Raw genomic sequence first — 24,086 nt, 5'->3', positions numbered from 1 at the left:
AGTGTCTGACTAATGAAGAAGTTGTTAGCAGCTTGGAGTGGTGGTTGACCTCCACGGCCCTAGGCAGTTCCTTGTGCTGCTGTCAATGCTGTCCTTCCTCCAGTGTGAGAGGTCGGCCTGGGTGCTGGGGACAGACAGAATAGACAGTCAGAGCACTGAGTGACGAAGGCCCAGTGCAACAGGTTGCTAGTGACGTCAGAGGTAGGTAGTACTAATCCTGACTGCCTTTCCCATCTCCTGTCTTAGCAGAGTTCACCATGACCAAAGGCAAGTCAGAAAGTGGTTTATTTCAAATTACAACTCTCACACTCCATCACTGGAGAAAGTCAGGGAAGGCACTCAAGGCAGGAACTGAAGCACTGAGCCCCCATATGTCAGCCATTAATAGGGAAATACCCTACAGATTTGCCTACAGGCCAGTCTGATGGAGGCATTTTCTCAGTTGAGTTTCCCTGTTCCTCGATGACTCTAGCTTGTGTCAAGCTGACCAAGAACAAACCGTAATAACAACCAGAATGCCTCTCTTTGACCAAATCCGAGCAGCAGATGGAGAGAGAGAAGCCTGGGTGTGGTTCACATGGCATAACTTCGGAGTCCAGCCTCCAGAGGAAACCCCTCCCAGAGTTTTGTATGGAAGCTGAGGAGGGTAGGATGGTGGGGATTGTCAAAGATGTGAACAGGAAACTGCTGCTGCCACCTCTTTGCCATGGAGACAAAACTACCCAGTCCATATGCTCTCGCCATGCTGCCCTGTGAATGACAAAAAGAAATAAAAAGGAAAGGAAAGGTCATGACTGCTGCTAGGTACGGTGGAGAGGAAAGTTTATTGTGGGTATGTGAGAGAGCATAGTCAGAAATAGGGTCCTCTGGGACGGTCCAGAGTGAACATGACCAGGCTAAGCTGGGCTGTGTGGGAGAGGGGACCAGGTGCAGCAGCCAGAAGGTCAAAGGTACAAAATGTAACACGAGGGCCAGCTTGTTGGGGTTTCTGTCCCGCCCGGTACCCCAACAAGCCAGCAAGCCCCACGGAAAATCACACACAGACTCCATAAGGTTATAAACTGATTGGCCCATTAGGTCAGGCTTCTTGTTAACTCATAACTTATGTTACCCCATTATCTTTATCTACATTAGCCACATTGGCTCCGTACCTTTCTCAGCTGGGCAAGTTACATGCTGCCTCTTCGGTGGTCTGCGCAGGAGTGGCTGAGAGAGAGCTTCTGCTTCCAGAATACTCCCAGTCTCTTTGCTCCACCCCTACTTCCTGTCTGGCTTTCCTGCCTATACTGCCTGCCTGGCCAATCAGCGTTTTATTAAAATATGATTGACAGAATACAGATAATTCTCCCGCACCAACAAAAGGGGCAGGTAACCAAAATGTCAGGATTATATAGGGCAGAGCCTTTGGGGAAAGGGCAGCCCAGCATCTGCGCTAAAGAGTTCAAGGTAGAGGGTAAGGTATAGCCAGCCATACTTCCTAACTAACAGATGGGACAGAGGAATGCTGGGAGAACCTGGCAGCTAGGTCCGCTTTGATATGTTAAATAGGCACCTTTGCCCCTTGTCTGGCTGGGGTTTGAAATTTAAAACCTTGCCTCTGGTGGTTGGGATTGAACAAACACTCAACCCTGCAGGCCTGCAGTCTTTTAGCTAGGCCTCAGTTGCTCCCCAGTCAGCACTTGCTGTTAACCATAAGGCTAGAAGTCAGGTTGGTGTTCTGTGTGGGCCAGCTTCAGCACAGTGCAGTACAGACGGAGTCAAATGAAGACGCCCAGCACAAATCTGGCCCGGAACCTGGCCCGCTTCCTCTAGCCCACCTTGTACTAACTCGTAGCTCGGGATCTTGCCTAAGCAAGCAGTCTGCCTGCCTGCATTCTCTCCTCAGCACCATGCTGGGAAAAGAGTTCTTCTCTCTAGCAGGAATGGATCGAGATGCTAGAAAAAGCTAAGGCCTGGAAGAGTTCCCTGCTCTCGGGCCTTTCTCGGGGTGGGGTTTTCAGGCTGCAGTGGACTCGTGAGGCTTTGCAATCCACTGAACTCACTCATGTTGGGGAGGAAGACAGTATGTTTTGTCAAGGGAGCAGCTGGCCTTAACTGTGTGCCCCGAGCTGAAAGCTTCCGTGTTACAGTCTTCCCACGGTCAGATGATGTTCTTGTGTGTGAGGTACAGAGCCAGGGCTAGAGAGGACTGAGGTGAGGGCAGAGGAAGGCTGGACACCCGGGTCCCTTTCCAGAGCTGTTTGTCAGGTGTCAGAGTCTGATGAGAGACTGCTGTGGCAGCAGGCTCAGGGTGGACTTGGCCATTCCTGATGCTCTGTTCTAGTGGCCCAGGCAGCATCAAGCAGAGAGTTTTTCAGGTGTGTGGGACAGGTGATGTGAAAGGTCAGTGATTTTCATGTGGGGAATTCAGAGAAAATTTCACTCAGCAAAGGCTGGTGGGGGTTTGGCTTAGGAGGAGCAGCTGGGAATTCGCCAAGTTCTGCCCGCCCACCTTTACCCCACTTCTGCACCTCCTAACCCATTTGCCCCATGTCGCCGCTGTCAGGAAGGGACAGCCTCACTGGGCCACACTTGCTGTTGGGTGACGCTTTCCGGTTTAGAGCTTTGACTTGTAGAAGAAACAGTTGCAAGAGATGGTTTGATTCACTCTTGTGATCTTTTTTGCTTTGATCCAATCCGATTAAATCTCTCCAGTTTAAATAAAACTGAATGTTTATTGAGCATGTTTTGTGTGGCTATATCCCAGGGGCTAGAGAGGGAGGTTCAGACTCTCTAGAGTTGTCTGTGGAGTGGAAATGTAACAGGGGAGCTGTCGTGCACAAGCACCCTTGCCCCTGAATTGTTTTGTGGTTTTCTAGAGTGTGCTGACCCACCGGGACAATCAGTACACATTTGCTTGAGGTTTTGTTGTGACAGGACCTGGTGTGCACACAGGGTGGTGATCCCCAGGAGCACCACTCTTTCCATTCTCGGGACAGTAAAATACCGCACGAGAATGCAATCTTACTCTGCGTGCAGGCAGCCAACTGACCTGCCGCAGCTAGTCACCATGCTCGCAGTGCTGCCCAAAAGCGCCAGAGACGAGCAGGCTAACGTGTGCGTGTGGCCAGTCTTAGCTGTGACAGGTGACGCAAAGGGACACGCCTAGAATCGGGAAGGTGTCCGTGGTCTGCCAGGAACGGCCTTCTGCTGTCTCATAGCCATCCAGCACCCTGAGCCCTCGGAGATGAGTGAAGTGACCTGGTAGCTGCTATTAACTAGTGTTCAGGGAAGTGGAGCCTGCGTGGTTTTCTGTGGGTGGGCGTTCCCCTTCCCCTCCTAAGCAGTGGGTTTACAGGGAAGGTAGTGAAGTCACTGTTAACCCAGTCACCTGCCATGACTGCTCTCAAGTCCCTGCGCTCACCCTGCACTGGGTGGCCATTTACTGAAGGAACAGAAAGGGTGGAATTCGCAGGTGACTGCATTTTGTTACTGTGCATATGAAAACTGCCTCACTGGGTTTACAAACAGGGGGTCCTCACACACCTTAGGGACAGGCTTTAATGTGTAAGACATCTCTGCTCATGGGCCCTGGCTTCAGCTCACCCCTAACCTCATCCCGGCCTTGGGCAAGCCACTGAACCTGGTTTTCTCGCTTGTAAAGCAGGAGTTTTGCTCTTGCCTTATTCCCAGAGTTGGAAAGGGTGAATGAAAGGCCAGAGAGCGCTTTGAGAGCAGAATCAGGCTGTTCTGGGGTCACACTCTGTCACTGAGGAAGGCCATAGAGGAGCACTGCCTACTGTGTCCATTCCTCATGGCTTGCTCGGCCTGCTCTCTTCTACAGCTTAGGACCTGCATAGGAGTAGCACCACCCACAGTGACCGGGTCATTAGTTACGAAAATGCCCTGCAGACGTACCTGTAGGCCAGTCCTAAGTAGGCATTGCTCAGTGAGGTTACTCTTGCCAGGTGACTCTAGCTTGTGTCAAGTGGACATAAAGCTAGCCAGTATAGTCTGCTAAAGGTCTCCTTTCCTGATGGTGTTTGCCTGGTTTAGTTCATAAGATGCCCAGGAACCTGCAAGGCTGCTGAACAGACAGCAGCCAGGCTTGGCAGGCTTCGTTATGTGCTGGGCCTTTGGACTGGTCAACTTCTGGAGATGGAGTAGTGAGTTCCTTGCTTGCCTGGGTGCTCACCTTCAGGGGACATGTGCACATACTCATGAGCTACAAAATAGAGAGCAGGGTGACCCTCCCCTGGCCACTGTCGTTCCTAGGAAGTCGCTGCCCCCAGACTTACCAACACTTCCATGTCGGTGTGGAAGTTCACAAGGAAACTTTAAGCTTGTGAGCATCTTTCCTTGGAAGGGTCAACTAGTAGCTACCCACTATCCATAATGGGAGGGGAAGGGCATGTTCAGAGATGGATAAACCTGAGCAGGCACTCCTGTTTCTGTCTTCAGTACACCTATTCCTGCTTTCCAGCATGCTCTTTAGAAATTACTGTTCATTTCGTGAGAGAACAACCAGACATCCTGCAAGCCTCAGTGCCAACATTTTACAAACGTGGATGTGAGCAAGACTAACCTGCACCTCCAGGCCCCTCCTCCAGCATCAATGGCTGGAGGTTGTTCCAGCCAGCCTCACTCCCATGGAGGCATCAGACAAACCCCCTTTTGTTCCTCCTCCCCTGACAGAAGCCACACAGGCTTATGGGCATAGACAGGTGTGGAGGAAAGTCTTCGCATTCACTTCCAGATCTTGCAAATGTGTTGGCTTTATCCTCTCTGGAAAAGTAGTTTATTATTAATACATGCATCCATAATTCTGAGGGCATGGATGGGTGGAGAAAATGAACAGCATGGATCTTACACACTGTGTGGGGTAAATGCTATTTAAATCTGGACGGGACAGCTGAGCGAGCATCTCACTAACATGAGATCAATGGCTTGAGGCCAGGTTTGTTGTGTTTATGGGCTGGGGTTTTTGTTGTTTTTTTCCCCCTTTTGAGGAGAGGTCAGGCTTAGAGGGCTAAGCCATCTGTCCAGTTTAATATGTTAACCCAAGTCTTTAATAACAAATCATTTGCAATGTCTTACCATGTAGAATAGAAAATGATTATTTTGCAGAAGTATTATCTTTAGAAACGTTTCCCCATTCCCTGTTGTTATCATTTTGGTGTTGTTGCCTCGATCTGATAATGCCCATCTTTGTACTACTGTTTTGCAGAATTAATTAGTTCATTAAAAGTGGCATTTTAAAATAGGCGTGTTGGTACAGCGTGCTTCTTTAGAAGGCTCTTGCTTCTAAGAGGCGTTAAGCTTCTGCAAGAACAGATGCAGGGGTTCTACGGGCAGACATTAAGCCTCAAGACTTGAAAGGGTCTCTGCTGCTTTCTTTGAGGTATGTTTTGCAGTGAGCTCTGTCTGCCATTGTGCATGACTTTCTATGGCTAATGTAGTGACCTCTGCCACGCCTTGCCTCTTCATCTGCTCAGGGAACTGTACACCTCATTGCATAATGACCTAGCCTGGGTCCATGTGGCAATCTCTAATGTACCGTCTGCCCATTCAATGAGTATTTAAGGAACACAGGCAATGTGGCAGGGTGCTGGATAGTGAGTGCGTGAAGAGAGCATCCACGTGACCCTAAAGACTCTGCAGGGAGTGGGGCTTAAAGAAGTAGCCCCTCACAAATTGTGTAACTACAAATGTGGAGAGGTGACAATTTGAAAGTGCTGCATGAGATAGGGTGTCCGGATTGATGGCTGGGAACAAGGGCAGGGCAGGGAAGGTGTTCCTGAGGACGTTAGCCTAAGGAAGAGTGCCCAGGGCTTTGTGGTGGCCCATCTGAGCACAGTGTTCCAGGAAGAACTTTTGAGTGCGGGAAGATGGTGGCAGCTGAGGCTAGAAGGTAACAACCGCTGCACTAAAGGATCTCCTTGGCCTCTGAGGACTTGAGACTTAAGTTCCCTCTGAGCTCTGCCTCAGAAAGCAGAACACACTTTCCTAGAAGGCATGGGTGGTATGGCTAGGTCCTGCAGATAGGTTCATGACAGAGTTGTTACAAGAGATGGGTGCTGAAAGGAGAGTGGGGGAAGGGATGCTTACACACTGGTGGAGGGAATGTGAGTGCCGGGAAATAGCAGGGAAGTTCTTCAGAAGGTTAAAAATAGAAGTAGCATGTGACTTAGCAGCCCCACTTCTGGCTATAAGATCAGAACATTGATGAGACATCTGTGCGCATGCTCACTGCAGTGTTAGTCACAGTAGTCAAGAGCTGGCATCATCAGACGTGTCCGTCAGTGTGTTAGCAGATAAAGAAAACATGGTGTGGGCACAATGGATGCTTTAACAAGAAGGAGACCCTGCCAATCTGGAGGAGCATGGAAGTTGTTGTGTTAAATGAAATAAGGCAGGCACAGACAGATGAATTATTACAAGGTGTCATTCATGTGTCAAACATGAAAGAGTTTGATTCATAGAGGAAGACAGTAAAATGGTGGTTACCAAGGGCTTGCAATGGGAGGTCAGCTAGGAGAGATGTTTTCTAAAGGATACAGTCTTAGGAACGAATTCGAAAACTCCATTATAGAGCATAGCAGCTAGAGTTAGTGATAGTTCATCACATCCTTAAATTTTTTCTGACCTCAGAAGTGGTATGTGAGATAAGGCATGTGTTCATTAGCTTGATAATAGATTCCATAATGTGTGCTTATTTCGGAACACACACACAGGGTAGATACGCTCAATATTTAATTTGTCAGCTGAAAGGTAGAGAAGCTCTCCTAGCAGTTGTCGAAGTTTGGCTCTGCGGCCCACACAGCTGCTAGACGTCGTCCACACTGCTGTAGCTGTGCTCCTTTCAGGCGAGGCCAGCACCTGATAGACGCAGGCAGGCGGGCGGGCCGGATACCCTCTCCATGAAAACACCTTTGCTGAGAAACAAGTCCCATTCAGAAGGTAGCAAAAGAAAACCAGAGTCCTTAATTCTGGAAGGGTCTAGACATGGCTACTGCAGTCAGGGTCCACAGATGGCGCTGCAGGGGTTGTGTGGAGACTGTCGTGGAGACTGCAGCTTTAGTTTGCAGTACCTTCTCCTAGGGCTGTGGGACCCAAGAAAGACTGAACAGTGCCGAGGCAGGAATTTGGAGGACCCAACAGTTTTACATATTTACAAAAGGCCTTTAGCTTTTGGAAGAAATATCTGAGTAACATTCCGCCACGCTGATGGGATGTGGCCACATGGAGATACTGGCCATCCTACAGATCAAGAACTGCCTTGTGAGGTGCTATGAGATGCAGACCACTTCTTGGAAAAGCTCTCAATGGGTTGCTGGGTGAGAGGACTTTGGGGTCCCCAGTGTCATTCAGTTCTCCTGTGAAGGCCATTTAAAGAAACAGGAAAACAAGGCTTAGGGCCCAGGCCTGAGTGTTCGTCTAGGGAGTGGGGTGGGGAGGGTGCTTTCTGCTGCCTGCTGTGGCAGAGACACTAAACAGTGAGTCTGCAGTCCAGTCCCAGGGCACCACCGGGGACCTGGAGGGGAGTTCTGTTTGCTCTGCACAAGTTTATCTCAGAAACTACCGAGTGCATGGTCTTCATCAGGTACAGGGCAGAGAAACAGGAAACACTAGTTGCTTAAAAGTTCACTTTTTGCCTGAAAATACTAAAAATTAAGATTCACACCTTGATCAGAACCTGTGGTTTCTAGAATTTTGTGTTTCCAGGCAAGTTCTTACGCTGTGTTAGAGTAAAGGAGAACCCAGCAGCTTCTCCATTTTCTAAAGCCTCCTGTAATGTAAATAGGAACAGCAGTCCTTCCAAGTTATTACCCTGTTAACAGGTTGACAGATATGTGCAAATTGTGACTCACTGCTCAATTTGGCTCCAAATTAATGTCTTTCCACGGGGCCGCGTCTGCTCAAGTGTGGACTCGTCACCACTGTGGTGTGGCTGCTTGTTTGCCTGCACTCAAAAGGTAAAAATTAAAGTAATTTGATTCTGCCACAAAGCAAGTGTGACATATGGTGTCAGTGTGGGAGGAGAGCAAGCCGTTCCTACCTGTCCTTAGCCCTGCTCTAGAGGCAGCGGGCCGACAGCGTGCTCTGCAAGCTCCATGCAGACAAGCAGTGCCCGCTGTCTTGGGAGGCAGCATTCTGAACTGCCAAAGACCACCCCCCACACATACATACCAGCCCCACCCTCAGCAGAAAGCAAACCATTTTTGCCTCCAGACTTTTAATCTGGTGTGGCAAGCCTCCCTGGTTTCTGTCAACGTACTCGTGGCTCATTTGTATCTCTAAGGCTGGGTCTATTTAAAAATGAAGTGTTTTGATTTCTGCATCTAAAATCTAGACACTGTTTTCCTCAGCTAAAGGTGCGGCTGACTTTCTTTGGTCTCTTTTTTGGCAAATGCATAATGTCACCTGTAACAAAGGAATCTGCATCTCCTTTATGTTAGACCTGCGAAGAAAAACAGTCTCCTTAAAATTCATTTCTGCTCAATGGAATTTTCAAATGAGTTTGCTGAGCCTTATCTAAGATCACAGGCAGGCGGGCGGGCAGGCAGGAGGAAACCACAGAAAACCCCCCCTAGGCCTCTTAGCTTTCCTGTGCCAGCCGAGATACCTTTCCTAGGAACTGTCTTCCTTCTGCCATACCTTCCCTTCCAAATAAAGGTCCCTATTGTCAGTAGGGTCCAGAAATGGCCAGGGATGCTTACTGTTTGCCCACTGCAACTCTGAATGCTACAAAAGAAATCTGGACCAGGTGGCTGGTTTGGAATTCTAGGAAAATTCAAGGTGAAGTTGGCTCTAACTTCATGTGTGGCCCAGGATCATCACATAGCCGCTGTTCAGGTTTTCCAGCCTGGGAAGGAGTCTGATTTTCCAGGTGGTCTGTAGAAGGTTTCAAGGTGAAAGATAACAAGGCGGAGCAGGTCATGTTTCTTTGGGCTGAACTTGTGCATATGCATTGAGTTCCTTTCCAGAGCTATGATGGCTATTGATTGAGGACCGCGCAGAAGACCCTGCCTGCCCCTCACATTAGCATATACTTAGCAGTGACCTCCATTCACACAGGACAGAGGCTGTTTGCTTCCGCTGAGTCTGGAGAAATGGGTTGAAACCACACATATAGATTCAGAGTGTCCGAAGACAAGCATTGCCAGCACCCGAGTTGGCACGGCTTTGTCATGCATCTTCTGCTTGTCCAGCAGACACCAGGAAGGGCCACGCTGATGCTTCTTCCAGTCACCTCTACAGGAGCATTCGTGCTTAGATGCCAGGATGTCCTATGAGGCTGTGAGTCAAGGGGATCGCAGAAGACCGCAGTGTTTCTTAGTCACTCAGGAATGACATTTCCAAAACTGCTACATCTTAGTAGGGTGGGGCCTTGCCTTCAAGAAATGCCTGGAGCAAGTTCAGCTTTTAATGGCGAGCCGCACATTATGCTCTTCTTGAGGGGAAGGCAGCCGCTGGTGTGGCACCACGGGATCAGTGGGCTCCTTGAGGACTAAGCCCTGCTGCCACCTCCTGCGGGAGCACCCCAGACAGCACCCCCTCCTCTTGTTGCCTCTGCTCCCCCTGCCCACGGCCCTTGTTAGTAGTTAACCAGGCCTTCTGCAGTCCCTCCCGTCCTCCTTCCACAAGAAACCTGACACATTGATCCTGAGAGCTACTTTCTGACTTCATTAGCAGAATGGTGGTGCTCACGGTCTAACAGATGGTGTCCTGTGCGCTGTCTCTCCTGAGCCCCAGGTATCTAACTGAAACTCTGTATCCTGCGGACAAGGAGCTTACCTCTGCTTTTCCCTAGAAAGTATACCTAGTGTGTCCCTGGTGTAATGGGCATGGAATTTAGTTTACTACATCTAGTGGATGTGAAACCCATCCCAAGACCACTTAATGGGAAGTTTGGAGTCTTGGCTGGTGAATTGTGCACATCCTTTGTGTCAGTGTGGCTGGATAGTGAGCTGGCATGGTTTCCTATGTAGGGAGCAGAGCCAGCTCTGTGTGTGCTGTGGGCCGGCATGTTCCACTGAGACTCCACTGCAGGGCAGGAGGGCTCTTGGGACCACCCGCCAGCACACTTGTCATCTGTGAGTCCTTAATAAGTACCCGGCATCATGCCAAAGCTTAGTGCCAGTGATCCCGGCGAGTATTAAACCCTGGGAGATGGAGGCCAGCAGAGAGGTGAAAATGGAACTTCTAGCTCGCCTGATATATTTGACTATTGCTAAGAAAGGTTTTAGAGTCGTGGAATTTAGAAATAAAGTTAGGAATAACGTGGTAATAGGGACATAGAAAGCTGAGCAAATAAAAGCCAAGCAGAAATCTAAGAAAACTGAAAACACAGCTAGCTATCAGGTCCGACTAAAGAAGACATGGCTGAAGCATAGGGCTTTGCTTATACTGGAGGCCTGTGGAGGGGACATACATATCCCAGTGGAGAGTTAAGCTGCTTTCAGGGTACTTCATTTAAAATGTAGATATAATCACTTAAAACAGAGCCCCTTTGCAAAGGGTCATGGGAGGGAAAAAGAAGTTTTCATAAGGGCCTCATAATCTTGTCTTCTTCAAAAGGCATCACAACAACTAAAAGTTGGGTACGAGGTGTGAAGGGAAGTCTTCACACCGGTGGATTCCCAGCTTCCAGTGGGACTCAGATTCATGCTTATGTACTTCCTCCTCACCCAGGTACGTCGATGATGTGATCAGCCGCATTGACAGGATGTTTCCAGAAATGTCCATTCATTTGTCCAGACCCAATGGCACCTCGGCAATGCTTCTGGTAAGATCTGCTTGCCTGTGTGTGGGGACATGTGGAGGAAAAACCTATCTTGAAGCTCAGCTCCCTGTGGAGGCTGAGGAGATGACTCAGTGAAGTGCCAGAAGCTGTGTATGCTAACATGCACTGCGGGCCGAGTACTGGAGGAGAGAAGCAGGAACGGCCTGCAGTGAACTAGCACGGTGGCACAACTCAGTTGGTGAGCGAGCCCTAGCTTCAGTGACAGGCCTTGTCTAAAAATAGTAAGGTGGAGAGTGACACCTGACACCCACTTCTGGCCTGCACGCATGAGCGCAGACACACACACACGGACACAATACAAACACATAATTCTTTATTACAGAAACTCTAGACACTGGAGATGAAATCCCAGTTGAGTAGCAAGGAACGTGCTTTTTTTCTTTCTTGGCATCCTTTAGGGCAGTGGTTCTCCTAAGGCTTCAACCCTTTAATATGGTTCTTCATGTTGTGGTGACCCCCAACCATAAAATTACTCTCATTCTTATTTGTTATGAATCATAAGGTTAATATCTGTGTTTCTGCGAAATGGTCAGTAGACCCCCCCAAAGAGGTCTCGACCCACAGGTTAAGAACCAGTGCTTTAGGATAAACACTCTGCACTCTGAAACCTTGATTTTGAGCAAATTGCAGCCCTGGTGAAAGTTACCAAGAGCAGGAAGGCACCATAAGCTATTTGGCCTGAAGTCAGGTCATGTAAAAACCTCCCCAGCAGTGTTGGGGTAAATTTTCTATTTTCCCTAAGAGATTAGACTGAGTTGTTCTCAGCTATTCTGTCCTGCTAAAGAGAATGAACATGTTGCCTCAGGACTTCATGGGCTATGGAAGTCATTTACCACTCTCTCAGTTTAGGAAAAAGCATCTGAACCTTTGTCACCAGTGACTTTTGAGTCTGTTGTTCCTTTTGGATTTGCACTGAGAATTCTGACCTCACAGTCCACTAACGTTTGTATTTCATAAATTGACCAAAGACAGTGTGCTTTGGAGGTTAGGGATGTGCTGTGGGATGAGAGGGGTTCTGATATCTGTGTGTGATGGGGTCCTCCTGGGACACGTGTTTTATGGCAACATGTTGTACAAAGAATGGACTCTGCCAGGCAGTGGTGGCGCACACCTTTAATCCTAGCACTCAGGAGGCAGAGAGAGGCAGTTGGATCTCTGTGAGTTTGAGTCTAGCCTGGTCTACAGAGTGAGTTCCAGTACAACCAGTGCTGTTACACAGTGACCCTGTCTCAAAAAACAAAACAAGCAAACAAAAAAAGGATGGGCTTTGGTGGGCCTAACTAGGGAGGCAAGGCTCTGCCTGTAGTCTTGCTGCCTTGAGTCCCATGTGGCCTCACCCCCGCTATGGCTTCTTCCTGTGTATAGATCACCAGTCACCCAGGTAAGCCGTTCTTCACTCAGCCCCTTCATCTCAGAAAAGCTGGTTGTGTGTGCATTTTTACTTTTGCCCAGTGAATGGAAAGGATGTGAGCTTTCTGCGTTTGCAATATTTCATTAGTAAATGTAATGTATATTGTAATACATAATTTTTGAAGTCCACTTGAGCAGTTTTTCTCTTTGAATATGCTGGTACTATTTCCAGCTTTGTATTTTATGTAACACACACACACACACACATGCACGCACACGCGCACTCATAAGCCCCAGTCTAACTCCTAGTTTCACCAATTCCATTGACGTTAGAGGTCTCCAGTTTCTGCTGTGTGAGCAGGTTCTTGTCTGGCTTGTGCATCTGCATAGGAAGCAGAGTCACTGTCAGTCCATTGACAAAAGGCATGATTGGGTGAACCCATTTGGTGTTCACTTCCAGGCAGTCTGAAATTTGGGATCCCACAGCTTTAGTTGGTAGCCTCTCCACTATGTAGAAAGCATGGGGGAAAGAGGGCAACTTGACACTTTTTGAGGCTTCTGTCTTAGGCAGCTAGGGTCAATTTGGCTCATCCAAAGCCAAAGTGGCTTTTTATTGTTGGTCTGGAAGCACCAGGGCTTCAGGCCCCTCAGAAAAAGGAGCCACATTCAACCTGGGAAATACACTGGGACCCTCCCCATGTGCATAGTAACTCTGCTGGCTAGTGCATGTGTGCAAGATGTGATGAAGCTAGGGGCAATTAGGTACCTAAGTAAACACTAACTGAATGCCAAGATAGAAAAGCCTGGTTGACCTCAGTGGTGCACCTTGGTTCACAGGCTACCTGCTCCTTGTAGGGGATTGAACTGGCTTAATCCTGATCAGCCAACCAGTTGCTGGTGAAGTCTCCAGCAGTGTCTTTGTGAGCCCTAGATCATCACCTGTGGCCTGTACATTCCAAAGCATAGCTAATGTGCCATCTAAATTCTCAGCCTCTTGTGTGCAGCACACAGCTCTGCTCGCTGGGAGTTGTCCTGCTGCCGTGTGAGTTAGTGACTCGTGGTATAATGAGGGCTGTTTCTGTTCTCTGAAGGGATGAGCTCAGTCATCCAAAAATAAATCTAGCTGTGTTGATATTTAGTTTCAGCTAATCTACCGCCTAACATCCCATTATTAATTTTCCTCCAACAGTCAAAATATTGTAAGAGCTTAACTGAGTCAGACTGGAGCAAGCTGCTGGCTTCTTGCATCACTTAAAACATTATCATCTCCAGCGTTTGACTGATCGACTAGGTATAAAACATAAGAAAATGGAGCTTGCACTGGAATGTTTGAAATATACCCTAGTAGTTTATAACCTTTATTTAGATATTAATTTGATTTACAAAACCTTAGGTGTGTGTCCACATCTCTCCAAAACTACTCATTAGCCCTCCTGCTTCAATGATGCTGCCTTCTTTGAACCACTGGGCATGCTATCCCATCTCACTACGTCCTGGTTGGCGGAGTCCTCGGGGAAACTCACTAGCAACTGAACTGCTGCTCTGCTAACACTTGGATTTCTTCACTGAGTTCAGTAGATTTCGTACCTGAGTGGTCCTCAGAGTCATTGGATAATTTCCCACAATGCATATTCCTTGCAGGCTGCTCAGAAGTCCTGAGTTGGTTGCTCTAGGCAGAGAACCCTAAATCTCCACTCCATGTACCCCAAGAGCAGCTGGAGCTGTGGAGTACATTTTGAGAAATATATTAAACTCCTAGAGAGATGACAACCCGCCCACATCACCTTGAGAACCACTGCCCTGCACCCAGCAGTTCTGCTCCTGCAAGTGGATCTAAGAGAAACTTTCCCAGGGTAGCTTGTAAAAGAAAAGCAACTGTCAGAGTTCCCCAGAAGCCCAGCCCTTTGGCCCCTTGGCCCTGTGGCCCTGTGGCCCTTTGGCCCTGTGGCCCTTTGGCCCTGTGGCCCTTTGACCCTGTGGCCCTTTGGCCCTTTGGCGCGTCCCTGCCCTGGCATCAGATTGATACATGAGCTGTGCTGCAGAAGGGATTCCTACCTTTCAGAAGGAGATAGATCTGAGAGTTGGGGTCTCCACACTTCCAGGGCTTCCATTGCAGTGTAGAAAGTAGGAGCAGAGAGACCAGCCGCTGCTGCCTTACCTCTGTTAGAATGACAAGGTTAAGGGACAGAAGTAGACTAGGAACATGGGAAAGAGTGGTGCTGGGGGAAGTGGACACTGTGCTGGGAACTAAGACCAGACCCACCCAGGTGTAGTGAAGCAAGGTCCAAGGGAGGCAACTCAAGTAAAGAGATTTTCAGGGGATGACTGTAGTACAGGAGACCAGGAGGAGATGGAAGATGGGAACCACCCAAGTCCAGAGACCAGGCTGGGATAGGGCTCAGAAGGTTGTAAAGTTTTTGTAATTTGGTTTTATCCCAATCTTTGATTAATGACATGTGTTATTGCTGATCTAGGTATGACCCTTTCATATCTATTTAATAATATAGAGATGCTGGAAAGATGTCTCAGTGCTTAAGGCTTGCTGTTCTTCAAAAGGATGAGTGGTCTGTGCCTAGCACTCACATTGGGGAGCTCACAACCACTTGTAGCTCCAGCTCCAGGGCCTCCAGCGCCATCTTCTGGTCTCCTCTGGTACCTGCACTCAGACACACATACACATAGATAATTTTTTTTAATGTTTTAAAATCTTTAGTAATATAAACCCTGCCACCACTGACATATTATCTATCTGCAGCATGTGTCAGTTCTCCCTCCCTTGCTCATCACTCCTCAAGGGGCTTTATTTGTATTACTAAGTATAATTTTTCATTTTCCCATTTTTTTATTTAGTGTACTTGAAAGCTATTATATATTGTCTTTAAGGACTAATTTTTCTTTTTTCTTTTTTTTTGGGGGGGGGAGTTTGAGACAAGGTTTCTCTGTAACTTTGGTGCCTGTCCTAGAACTAACACTTGTAGACCAATCTGGCCTCAAATTCACAGAGATCCGCCTGTCTCTGCCTCCCAAGTGTTGGGATTAAAAGCATGCACCACCACTGCCCGGCTAAGGACTAATTTTTCATTCAGCCTTTTTTGTTTGGTACATTTTATTTAAATTGTTGGTTTATTCATTTTTCTGATAGGAAATATTCTGTTATTTTTCTATTAGTGGTCATTGATTTGTTTCTGGGTTGTTTTTTTTTTTTTTTATAAACAATTCTGCTCAGAGCATTCTTGGCCCTTGATTTTGGGTCCTGATGGCCTAAAGGGTTACCATGTTTTCCTCCTGCCTGGTGTCTGTTCTACTTCTCACCATGGACTGGCTAGCTTTAGGACAGTATTTGTTTTTTGTTTTAAATAATTTTTAAATTATAATATAATTACATCATTTCTGTTTTCCCTTCTTCCCTCCAAACTCTCCAATATACGACCCACCCCCTGTTCTCTTTCAACTTCATGACCTCTTTAATTATTGTGAGTTGCGTGTGTATGTAAAGAAACCTGCTCAGACTGTATAATGTTACTTGTATATATATTAGGTCAGTGGTTCTTGACTGATTATTGCCTCCCAAGGGGTGTGTGACAGTGCCTGGCAGTATTTTTAAGAAGGTTTTATGCTGGCATCTGAGTGGGTAGAGGCCAGAGTTTCTGCTACATGTGCTCTCCTGCAGTGAGCAGACACAGCCCACCAAACTACAAGGTGGAGGCTGGGAAGCCTGGCTCAGGCACACAGGTGTTCACCCTTCTATATCACTGATGTGTTGCATTAATTTGTACCCGCCAGCAACTCTGAATATCGGACTTTCCCAAGAACACTAAAGGCTGAGGCCTTAGTTTTTACTGTCTGTCAGACACTCCTGAAGGCCACCCATGCCATATTTCTGTGATGCACCAGCAGTGGTCGCTGGAGTCGTCAAAACCTGAGTTCTAGCACATTTGTTACCACATTGAATAATATGGGAGTTCTTTGTTAATGCCTTAATCACTAAGATCCCATTTACAAACCTTGTACGAAGAAATGGTCTTTGTATTTCTCTACTCTTGTGTGTCTGTATTTTCAGTATGTGGGAAGTATGCATGTGTGCACCTGTAGAAACCAGAGGTGACACTGAGTGTCTTCCCTAATTACATCTCTACTTTATTTGAGGCAGGATCGTATTATGCATCCCTGGCTAGCCTCCAACTCACAGTGATCTGCCTGCCTCTGCCTTCTGGGAGCTGGAATTATAGGTGCGCAGTACCACGCTCAGGTTCTGCCTTATTTTTAAAACAGGTTCTCTGGGTGAGTCTGGAGTCAGACTTCCTGGCCACCAAGCCCTCAGAATCCAACTGTTCCCACCTTCCAGTGCTGGGATTGTAGGTGCATACTGCCTCACCTAGATACGGGTGTTGGGATCCGAACTCAGGTCTCTGTGGTTGCACAGCAAACACTTTACACAATATGCCATCCCCCCAGTTGTTTTTCTCCACTTTTACAAAAAGACAGTTTCAACTCGAGCCCTAAAGATGTTTGTTTCTAAAATTCCATTCTTTCAGACAGCCATTCCCAAATTGTGATCTGAGGGCAAGAAGCTGCAGAGCCCTCCCCTGGGGACATGAGGTCAAAGTACTTCTAAGGAAGATGAAAGTCTCCCTTTCCGTTCTGCTCCTCACTGAGTCACATGTCTACAGTGGAGTTCTTCAGGCTCCTGATGCTGGGGGACACTGGCACGCCGCGCTCTCAGGGCCATGTGTTTTTGTCCTTCACACTGGCCTCCGTTCGTTCTCTACTGCAGTAAAGACTGATAGCTCCGTCCCATAGATGCAACAGCTCTTGGAGATCCTCAGCCATTTTTAGTAGAAAGGGGTCCTGGGGCTGAAATGATGAGAACTACTGCTTTGAGAAGAAAGACATTGCAAATATCAGAACAGCCAAGTGCTGTGGTGTGGTGTGTCACTACTAGGGAGACTGCCGCCAGAGCATCACTGAAGGCCAGGAGTTTGAGATCAGACTGCAGAAGATGGGAAGACCACAAAGATCCTAAAAGGAGGAGGGGGAGAATCTTCTTCAACAACAAGAGTATCAAATAATAGATCAGACCAATCTCATGACTAGAAATTTATCAGTGACTGAAGCCCATGATGTGAAATAAAACCACATGTTCTTGGGACATTCTTCCAGTTAATTCTGTAACCAGGAGGTGGACAGAGAAAGGCAGATGCCTGGGGGACTGACCAGCACTGGCAAAGGACAGCAGAAATATCATGATATGTGAAGTTTGCTTAAATAGCCCTCACCCACCAAAAAGGAAAGAAAGATAGATGAAGAACTTTTGTGCATTTTGATCATTTTTTTCTTAAACAATCTCTCTTTCTCTACTCATAAAAGTGTTACAGGTGACTGTGCACACCCAAGTCTGCCACACGGTATAGAAACCATGAACATAGAAGCCACAAAGCTTACCACAAATATAGCCAGAATGCCCACACTCAGGTGCTTTTTATCAGTTGGCAAGTAGGAAAAGCAAACGATTCCATTGAGCAATTGTCTGTGCACTCCCTGTCACCTTTTCCAGAGTGGAAACTGGCCTTCGCAGTGAAACATACTATACTACATCTACGAAAGTTCTAGAGCAGTGTTTACTGGAAGGGAAGAGGCAGTATTAGCAGGGAAGGATGAGAAATTCTTCATGATGAAGAATCATCTAAATTCTGCACTTGTCAGTTTTAGAGAATTGTGCACATTGCAATTATGGGCAAATTTTATTCAAATGTTTTTAATGACCATTGACTTCTACTTAGCGGGGCTGCCTAACAGTCTAGGGAAGGTGTGTGCTAGTGTTTTCAGGTGTGTCAGGCACAAGTTGGAGCCGCAGGTTGTGGACAAATGGGTGTGTGCACATGACAAAGCCTAACGGTGTTGCGGAACCTAGGTCACAGGCATAGGGAGGTTTATTCTATAATTCTTTAAATGTTTTTGATGTTTGAAAATTTCATACTAAAATACTGATGAAATAAACCTCCCCTAGCCTCTAAGAAAACAGATACCACAGAACAGAAGACTAGAAACCTGCCTTCAAAACTGGCTTTAGTGTCCTCAACTAGCATTCAATAAGATGAAAAAAGAAACCCTTCAAACACAAACTTAAAAGAACTGAACACTAGCTATACTCAGGGAAATGAGAACATTGTCTCAGAAATGTCAAGTCTGAACTCAGAGGTACAAATAAAAATATATTCAAATAAAATGTAATAACAAACCCCAGGGAAAGGCAGACAGCCAAGAGAATAAAGAGAAGGTGACCAAAGGAGAGTTGGAAAAATGACTGGGGTGGAGCAGGGACTAAGAGACCATGTGTGAGTCCTCACACATGCATGTGTCAGAGTTCTGGGGAGACCATCATGGGATAGAACCAGTGTGTGAAGCTAAGAAAATCCAGAAAATAAAGCCTAGGTCTGAATCTAAGCACTAATAGGGGCCACAGGGAACTTGTCTTAGTTAACTAGGAACTACCAAGTCAATCTAGAGTCCAGGAGTCATGCTGCAAAGATGAATATCTCAGGACTTCTGAGCAAGAACTCAAGTAACTTACCAGCCCCAAACAGTCAGACTGCATTACACTGCTGGAAACAGCAAAGGGCTCAAGAGGCCGCGCAGCAGTTAGGACGCTTTCTGTTCCTGCAGGGTCTGACATCTCTGATCTCTGCAGCACCTGCACATGCACACACACACACCCTCATGCATGCATGCTCACACGTGCACATGTGCACTCATGTAGACACACATGTACATAATTTAAAATAATAAAAATGAATCTTGAAAAGAAGACCAACAAGGGCTGGCCCATCAATTAAGAATGCTTGCTGCTCTTGTAGAAGTTCGGTTCTTAAGTTCAGTTCCCAGAACCCATGTTGAAGAGCTTACAACTGCACATAAATCCAGTTCCAATTCCAGCACCGCCTTCTGGCCTCTAGGCACCTATATGCATGTGGCGCACATAAATGAGTGCAGATAAAAAAAAAAAAGCAAGACAACAGTTTTCAAAGAAGAGTCAAGGACACATGTGTTCTTTCAAGCATTGAGGCCAGAGAGAGAGCATTTGACCGCTTCAGGATTCTGCACCTGTGAGTCTGGAGCGTCTATTGGAGGCTGAGCTTCCTCAGCCACGAGAAAGTAGACCAATTAGCCCAAGGCATGCTGAGCAAGGCACAAGCAAAGTAGTCATGAGGGCAGAGAAAGAACCTGTAAGCATTGTGTTCAGTCACTCAGTGAGGGGTCCAAAAAGATGCAGATGAAATAAGTGTACTGATTTTTGTGTGTGCAATCAGTGAGTATCAAGGATACTGTTAGATACTAAGAAACGAAAAGTAAATTATGACTTTCCAGTTTGGTGTTTTTATGAGATTTCTGAGTGTACAGAAGAGTGGGTTTCTACTTCTTGTGCCTTTTCTTGGGCTCTTTTTCTTCTGTTTTCTCCAACTTTGATGTGATGATTTTTTGTTTTATCATATTGTATCTTAATCTCTTAGAAGCCTATTTGTTTTCTGATGGGAGACACTAAGGGAGTAGCTCTGGATGGAAGGGGAGGAGAGGAAGAACTGGGAAGAGTAGAGTGAGGGAAACCATAATCAGGATATATTATGTGAGAAAAAGTCTGTTTTCAATAAAGGGGGAAAAGCTAAAGTGATGCTTGAGCAAATGGGGTCTGAAGGCTTTAGCATGTAGAAATGCAAAACTAAGCGTGAGAACTAGAGACCTAATAAGAAAAGAAAGAGAGATAGCTTAATGGTAGAACATTTGCCTCGCATAAATGGGGTCCTGGGTTCCATCACCAGCCTCAAAAGAAAAGAAAAATAAGCATGTTGCATACATGCCATCCTAGCATTCAGGAGGAGGCGGGGGAATCTGAGCTATCTGTGAGACATTGTCACAAAGCACAGAGATAAAAAAGAAAAGGAGGGAAATCGGGAGGGAATACCCAGAAACACCAAACATGTAGTATATTTACTATGAAATCAAATTGAGAACACATGTGTCAGTCACATGACTAAATGTGAATTAATACACATGCTAACAGGCTCTTCCAAAGTGCCACTAAAGCTCATGGGGGAAAAGAGTATGAATAAAAGAATAGGAACAAATAAAAAGGAGAGGTGCTTGGAGAACAAGGCCTGTGTTCCTTAAAACACACTCTAGGAGTCAAAAGATATGGCCCCAGCTTGCAGGTAGACAACCAGACTAGAAGACTAAAATAGGCCAAAGCTAATGTGGAAACCAAACAAATGATACTGGTGACATCTCTAGTCAGTGGTCCACAGTCACAGAAAGGAAAGTAAAGGAAAGTAAGACAACTGGCAAGCCGGGAAATGTATGTAGCAAGTGTGTCCTAGGTGCAGTGATATGTCTTTGAAATCATTTTGCTAATTTTAAAAACAAAGTGGAAAATATTAAAAATGGGATCTAAAACGAGGAAACCATTAACACACCCAGTATTTAAATAGATAAAAAGATGTCCAACCTCATCCCTAGAGAGATGCGGATTAAAACTACATTGAGGGCTGTCTCTTTTCTGCTGGATTAGCAGAACTGAAAAAGCCTCCCCTACAGTATCCCTACAGGCAAGGGAACAAGCTTCTTATCACTGCTGATGGCCACATGGACTACCTAGAGTAAGGACCAGTGTCTGCAAAACTGTGTCTGCATTTGCCTTTGCCCAGGGACATATATTAGGAGGTGGCCCTGCAGGCTCCTTCCAACAATTTGGAAGCGCGTGTGTGCAGCTGTTCCTCACAGCCTGTTTGGGACTGAGTATCTTAGGATAACCCGCACACTCAGGATGGCTACTGAGGAGACCATGAAACAGCCACACAATAGAGCTCCACTACTTAGGTTTTTGTCTTTGAAAAGATGAGAGAAAGACCTGTGACCCATGTGAAGCGACTTCCTGGGCAGAGTGTTATTTAAAGAGAAAAGCAAATGCTTTTCTCAATAAGGCTCCTCTTTGTACGGAGAGAGAAGACATCCATTACCTGCCCATTCTTAAGGGGCAGACACACATGGAGGGTTAGACACAAAGCGGTCTGTTTGGGAGACAGTTGAGAGGTGTGTTAAGTATGAGGGCTGGAAATGGGTGCGACAGGTGCGTGATGATTCGGGCAGAGTGACTCTGGAGCTTCTGGGATGAAGGCCAGACTATTCTGTTTATCTTTTTTGCTTTTGTTTTTAACCAAAAAGAATGCAAATAGAATTAAAGCTAAGGATATTTCAGTCAGATAATGTGTTCACTCCTTGAAGAGCAGGGAAGAAAGTGGAAAAGGAACTCTAGAACCTGCAACCTTTTGGTTGAATGCTATAATGACTGTGAACTCATCATGCAGTATAATCGGTGTCCGGCTTCACAAAGGTCAGGACTGGTATGTCTAGACTCCGCGTATGTAGGATAGAGTACATATAGAAGCAGGAGCCCTAGAAGCCCAGCTCCGATAGACAGGGAAGCTGCCAATGTGGAAACAGAACCACAGTAAATACTTGGTGTCTCATGGCAACTGCGAGTGTTAGTATAAGCAGAAATACTGGTGTGTCCGTGCATGCATGCTTGCAGGTGTGCCCCAACCCTGTCTGCTTAGAAGGTCTAAATTACAGCCCAAAGACAATGAGCACCTCTCTCTTCCCCATTTTGGTCTCTGAACGCCAGTCTTGCTAGCAGAAATCCTTTGAGTAAGTAGTTAAGAACAGTACAAGATGAGCCTGGTGCTTCTCGCTATGCCAGAAAGTAGAGGAGGTGCCCAGAGAATGATGGGGCGTAGAGTGTCAGTGAGCATAGATATCATTTTGAAGAGGCCCTCACTAGCCACACCTGGGACTGCAGGGTACCGGAATAATGGCCTCACTCATCATAACCCGCAGAGTACAGTCCTCATCTGTGAGTCTGCCTGATGACATGGAGGAAGTAGTGAGAGGCATCGTTGCGACTTCACAGTAGCTGTGAAGAGAGAGAGAGAGCGCGCTTCAATCTGGGGGCAATGGGAAGTTGGGCTACCATCTTAGTAAGTCTTCAGACATATGTCATTGCTTGCTCCACTGCTCTCAGGCAGAGAGGAACTGAGGACCGAGCAAATGATTAAAAAAACACAGAATTTGGCGAGAGAGGGGACGGGACGTAAAAAGAGACCTGTAGTCTCAGGAAGCTTTACGGACACCTGTAGTTCTGACATCTTTGAGCTAAAATCTGCTCCATGCTTCTGTGGGGATATGCAGCCATACCACATTTAGCTGTTTTGAAGGCTGCTGACTTTGGGTCTGTGGATTAACGGAGCTCTGTACAGGTGTTCATGGGCATTACCCGCTCCTGCTCTGAAGTGGCTCTCACTTGACCTGTGAGCTCCTAAGGGGTGAGATGGTGTCCTGTGGGTCTTTCTGGAAGAGTGGGCAGTTCGCTCCTAGGGAAAGTTCTGGAGCTAAGTCCTCTATGGAATTTCTGCTGCCTCCCAGAACAGCTCCCTCCCTCTGCTTTCTTTCATCTCTTTGAGCATTCATGTTTCCTTTGGGTGACTTTCAAGGGGCCTTACAGATCAGGCATTGTGAATGCTACACTCAAACATGGCGGCCGTGTAGAAGATGCCAAACAAGCTGGCAGGTGGACAGTGGAGGCTGTCACCATTGTCTCATCACGGGTTGGCAGCATAGAGAATGCGCCATGCGTCTCGAAGCTCCTGGCTCTGACATTAAGTCAGATTCAGTCAGGGATCAAATGGTTTGGGCTTGGTTTTGTTTCCTAATTTCTTTGAGTATTTGTGCTTTTTCTTGATTCAGACTGCTCTCTCCCCATTATGTCTCTAGCTTGTAACTTATGTCTTAGTTACAGGACAGCCCTCCACAGACGTGCCATGTACCTGCGTCCTAAAACCCCCTCAGAACGCTGACTAAATTGATGACAGCCTGGTTAGGCAGCCCAGGCTGTCTCCTTTGCCACAAAGGCTGACCCCTTTGCCAGCAGTCATCAGCCTCAGCATCCCCAGTGGTGCCCTTACACCCCACAGCTGCTCCACCTATGTGTTTCAGTTGCTGTGTCCCAAGGAGCTGGGACTCTGATTCCACCTCCCCAGCAGGTCTGCCTCCCGAGGGAGGGTGAATTTCAGTGTTGAAGAAGGCAATTCCAGTGCCCAGGGAAGAGTGGTGGGTGTTACTCCCTAAGTGTTTGTGTATATTATGTGAAATTGATGTGTGGTAGAAACAGCTGGCGTTGGCCTTTTTGAAGCAAGGTGAAGCTGTGCATTCCCCAGTCAGAAAAGTGCCCTCCCGCCCTTAACTGTGTGTTTGTCTCTGGCTGTCTAGTTTGATTTATTCTGTAGTAAATGTTGGGCCTGTTTTCAAGCCAGATAACTTATCTTAAACTCTGCCCCCAATTTGGCCTTATTCTGTTTCAGTGTGTCCCCTTGTCCTGTAACAAATGTTTATTGATCAGCCTCTGAACGATAGCCCGGCCCCTCCTCTCCAGCAGCACAGCCACCAACCAGGCACCCCATACACACTGCTCCCCACAAGCTGCCTGTCCCCAGGCTCTCGCCTCTGCTCTTTCCTTAGCCTTATGGTCTCCTTTTCTCTAGACACCACTCTCCATCTTCCCCCTGGAGTCTCTGTCCTCCGGCCCCAGGGTGTGCAGAAGAAAGCCTCCTCCTTCTGACACCTTGGCCTCGGTTTACCTTTTCAAGCTCATCTCCTCCTCTTCCCTCCTGCCTGGCCATGCTCAGAGCTCTCTTCTGTTGCTTATTGCCATCTTGAAGGAGACAATTCTTCCTTGTACAAAGCAGACCAGTATCTTGTAGGAGGGGCAGCTTGCTGAATGCCAAGAGTTCCCTGCGTTTATTGCAACAAGAAACTTACTTTCTTCTCCGCTGGCTTCTTGGTAACTCCGTACCTGCCTGCTTCTGTGCTGTGTGCCTGCTGTTTCCTCTGCCTGTGGCCTCCTTCC

The 24,086-nt window shown here is 47.0% G+C and overlaps 1 protein-coding gene across 1 annotated transcript in view; it reads left to right on the top strand.

Annotated features, from left to right (window-relative positions):
* The window catches only part of Med27 (mediator complex subunit 27), a 180,657-nt gene that overhangs the window by 112,375 nt on the left and 44,196 nt on the right, over nt 1-24,086 (top strand). Inside the window, exon 4 of the mRNA XM_048431902.3 lies at nt 10,675-10,768. Within this exon, the coding sequence (XP_048287859.1) occupies nt 10,675-10,768 (94 nt within the window). The remainder of the gene's footprint in view (nt 1-10,674; nt 10,769-24,086) is intronic.

The sequence above is a fragment of the Myodes glareolus genome, chromosome 21 (genome assembly GCF_982192425.1).
Source record: "Myodes glareolus chromosome 21, mMyoGla1.1, whole genome shotgun sequence".
Lineage (NCBI taxonomy): Eukaryota > Metazoa > Chordata > Mammalia > Rodentia > Cricetidae > Myodes > Myodes glareolus.
This window is presented reverse-complemented; position numbering and strand designations above follow the sequence as displayed.